At 49.3% G+C, this 4,162-nt stretch overlaps 1 protein-coding gene across 1 annotated transcript in view; it reads right to left on the bottom strand.

The window, feature by feature from the left end:
• Positions 1–227: 227 nt before the first annotated feature.
• The window catches only part of LOC129201160 (ubiquitin carboxyl-terminal hydrolase 38-like), a 66,638-nt gene continuing 62,703 nt past the window's right edge, over positions 228–4,162 (bottom strand). Inside the window, 4 exon segments of the mRNA XM_054812312.1 lie at positions 228–416; positions 775–897; positions 2,251–3,274; positions 3,276–3,536. Of these exon segments, the coding sequence (XP_054668287.1) occupies positions 228–416; positions 775–897; positions 2,251–3,274; positions 3,276–3,536 (1,597 nt within the window).

Here is a 4,162-nt window from a genome sequence, read left to right as displayed (position 1 = left end):
ATGGCTGTACACCCACCTGCCCATGGGAAATGGTGAATGAATTCCTTGTTTTGCTTTGCTTGCGCACACAGCTTTTGCTTGACTCACTTTTACCCTTGCTATTCTCTCCCCCATCCTGCCGGGGGTGGGACTGAGCGAGAGGCTGCGTGGTGCTCAGCTGCCGTCTGCGGTTAAACCATGACACTTGCTTCAACTCTGGCATACCATAAGCCTGCCACCCCATAACCCTAGCCAACTGTAGCCTTAGCATCCCAGAACCCCAGCACTTTGTAGCCCCAAGATATCAAAACATGGAACACAAACTCCCTGGAGATCTCTGCCAGAGCCTTCAGGTGGCCCCGGATCTCAGACATCACAACTTTGAAGTGGGAGTGGGACAGAGCCAACAGGACAAGACCGGCATCCACCTTCACACCCTGAAAAAGTGCCCGGGTTAACAGTCCCAGGGAGAAGGCTGAGGCACTCAGACACTTTGAACCAGCCAGCCATGGCCACAGGGCTTCAGCTCATCATTGCCGTGCCAGAGCCACCAGGCAGATGAACCTGTCCTGCCTGCGAGACCCCTCAGGCAGCACTGCCCAGCTCCAGATACAGGCTGGAGACAACCTCAGCTCTATGGGGAGGCGCTTCCTGGGAGCAGGATCTCTCACGGGGGCACTGGGAAACCATCCTCATGCCTGGATGCCTGAGAAACTTCAATGTGCTGCTCCATATCGCACCCAAACCAGGGGTACAGGAAGGCTGCTGTGGTGGCCGCCAAGAGAACCAACTCACCTGGGCTGCTCTGCGGCCACTGGGCACCTTTGCTGTCAGGCAGGTCACAGCGTTGCCCTGTAATCGTCTGTCACCTTCCCGCGGGACACTCTTCAGCGCAGGGTACATCTCTGCTAGGTCACCCTTGGGACAAAGATCAAAAGGGAGGGACTGCGTTTGCTTTTCCCCCATTCCCTGGGTGCCCCAAGAGAGACCTGCCACCCCCACATCAGCTGTGTGACATGGACACCACGTACGAGCTGCAGATGGGGGTCAGGACGGCTGTGGGGAGCGGGCAGGCCATTCTGCAGTGCCCCCGGTGCTGGCAGAAAGCAGAGCTGGAGACAAGCGGGGGAAGCCCAGTGCTGCAGCCTGCACAAATGCCCGGCTCCTTGAGCCCGGGGCTGCAGCACGGCACTGGCACTGCTGGGGCTTCGCTGGGACAAAACAAGCAGGGATGACCCTGACACCCCGCGTACGTACCTGCTCTGGCATCTGACAGCCTGTCCCTCTGCCCATTACTGCCACGGGATCCAGAAAGCAGCACTGCTGCCCCGGCGTGGTCCTGAGCCATCTCTCAACGGATGAGTCTTTCACCAGCAGCCCTAAAGACAGGAAAAATTGCCCAGAATTAAGCTGTTCTCAAGTTTTTGCAGGCAGTCAGTTTTTCTGAGCTGCCTGGTGGTGCCGCTTCTGGGGAATGCTCAAGAAACAGGGCAGCTGCCTGTACCTGCAGGCAGGCAGCAGAGTGTGCACAGTGGGAGGGAGCAATGGTTTGTGCGGCTGTTGAGTGGCTTTGGGCTTTAAATGTATCCAGCCTGGGACGCCAGGTTCCTTTTCCTTCCAGGCTGCATTCAGAGCTTAAATAGCCTTTTGTAAAAAGCAAAACAATCAAACAAACAGATGGGCAATTTTTTTTTCCTCCCAGTTGGGCTTTTTTTCCCCCCACTCCCGGCCACTCTGCAAGGTGATGTTTGTCACCAATGTTAGGGTGCAGGATTGGGCCCAGGACAGGGCTTTGGCAGGCCGCACGTTTCTTGAGCCTCCCGGTAATGCAGTTCCTGAGCAGTGCTCGAGAAATGGAGTCAGTTGCCCAAAATTGCTATTTTTGGCCTCTCCCCAGAGCTCTCTGTCCCGCTCCCTGACCCCATGTTTTAATTCTTCCCTCTCTCTCTGTAGCCCATCACGATATTTTTCTTTCCCTTTTTGTCTCTCTTTGGCTCCCTGATCTTTTTTAATCCCTCCTTCCCTGCCCTATAGCCTCTTGCTTTTTTTGTCTTTCTCCACATCTCTCTCTCCCGCTCCCTGTCCTTCTCTTTTTTCTGTCACCATCTCCTGCTTCCTGCCCTGAGTTTCCCTCTCTCTCCTGCAGCCTGTCCCCTCTTTCCTGCCTGCATCCCCCGCTCAGCTGGCTGTGCTTCTCTCTTCTCTCCGGGCCTCCGTCCTGCTCCCCATCCCCTTTTGGGGACCCCTCTTTGGAGAGGATTTACATCTTACCCGCAAGTATCGTTTGTTATCTTTCATAATTGCATCCACGAGGTCTTTCTGGAGGGGAGGGTCTCCGTTTGCCGAACTGAAGCCACGGGTGCTATTTCGTTTTTTGTAGAACAGAACATAAGCAGTGTCCTTTGGAAATCTACTGGTCATTTTCTGGACTGACTGAAATGAGGGAAATGTCACTCTGCTGTCATTGAACAGAAACCATTCTCTTGACTTACCAGTGTCACTTTCTACAACAGTAGAAGGACTCTCCCCTGTCAACAACTGAGCCTGAGGAGAAACTAAAGAATCACCTGTAGACTGCTGGCAGGGTCCTGAAGGCCCTGACCCAGGAACATTTCTAGCATATGAAGAGTAATGTCCACTTCCAGAGGATACACCAGAATGCATCACCACGGAGCTTAACAAACAGGGCTCCAATCGTGGGCGAGTCACTTCATCAGCACCTGAGGGCTTTAGTTTTTTAGCAATATTTTCTCCAATATCAGACACCTCGACACCAACAGACCAACCTCTTGAAACTACACCTGGAGAGGATGCTACTCTTTGGACTGGTAGTTTCAAACCAAGTGGCAGAGACACATTAGCTAAGACTTTGCGCCTTACGTGACACTTTGGATCATAGGAAAATCTCAAAAGAGTGAGAATGAGGTATTCAGGTTCCTCAATGATTTGCATAGTTTTCTCAGCATTCTGTAGAGAGGCACACTTTTCACAGTAATACTTGTTGTCACCACTGAGGATCTCAGGCGCCAGAAAATAATGCAGTAAATCTGTAACTGACAGAGGGTTTTCACCTACTACCCTCTGAGGCATTTTCTTCTTAGCTTGACCTTTGTTGCGTTCAGAATTTGTAGTCTTCTCAGACTTTGGCTCAGCAGAAAAATCCTTTGTGGTTCCTTTCTTTGTTCTTGGGTCACATCCACCATTTGCTTCCAACTTGAGAGGTTTTTTCCCAGCAGGACTCATCGGTGAGGTCTGAGTTTGCACCACGTTGTCGCCTTTCCCTTCAGTACATTCCAGGACAGAAAGCCAGAGAGAGATCTGTGAAAGCTTCTTCCTTTTGAGACACGCTTTTGCACTTCAGACAGCGTACAGTAGTCTTCACTTTTCCTCCAAACATCTTCTCGACCAGAGCTCTTTCTTCACTTCCCTTACCAGATGCTGCAGCAAATACTTTTGCCTTATTGACAGCTTCTTGTTTCTGGGACTTTGCATTGGGTTTACTTTCAGAAGTCTTTGCTGAAGACAAAGTTTTCAAGGTTTTCTCTTCTTCACGCAGCCTGAAGACAAAGAAAAATAGATCCAAACAGCTGTGCTATTTTCCAAACAAATCCCGCTGCACCATTTCAGACTTTTTTTCCCAGTTATGCTCAAAAATATAGATGGTTCAGTGGCTAGAAGTGTCTTACATTCAAAAAAGCTATTTGTTATTTTGTATATAAGCAAGTTGAAACATACAGGTCAGTACCATCCAAGACCGAGTATGAGAGAAGCACAAGTGCATTTAAGGTGGGTTTCATTGTATATAGCAGAACAGAATGGAGATACTGAGAGAACTGGCAAGTATTAAAAAACCTAACAGACAACGTTTTTATTATTTACCATTACATTATCTTGATAAATCAGTTCTCCAGTTGACTGGTTCTGTATGTCAGATTTTCTAAGAGAACAAGTAGCTGTTTAGCTAGTGCCAGACTATTTCCAAAGAAAAGGTCAGGATTTTGTAGCTAAGAAAGTTAAGAAACTACAAGAAAAAAACAAAAAACAAAAAAGAAACACAAGTTGGGAAGAAAACCAAAACAAACAAAACACCACTGTTTCACTATGGGGATAAACTTGTCCAGGAGTGGAATGTGCCATAAAGCAATATTGCTTAAGCCACACCTCAGCAATCCAAAATTCAAGA

Source organism: Grus americana, unplaced genomic scaffold (assembly GCF_028858705.1).
Source record: "Grus americana isolate bGruAme1 unplaced genomic scaffold, bGruAme1.mat scaffold_82, whole genome shotgun sequence".
In the NCBI taxonomy this organism is placed as follows: domain Eukaryota; kingdom Metazoa; phylum Chordata; class Aves; order Gruiformes; family Gruidae; genus Grus; species Grus americana.
This window is presented reverse-complemented; position numbering and strand designations above follow the sequence as displayed.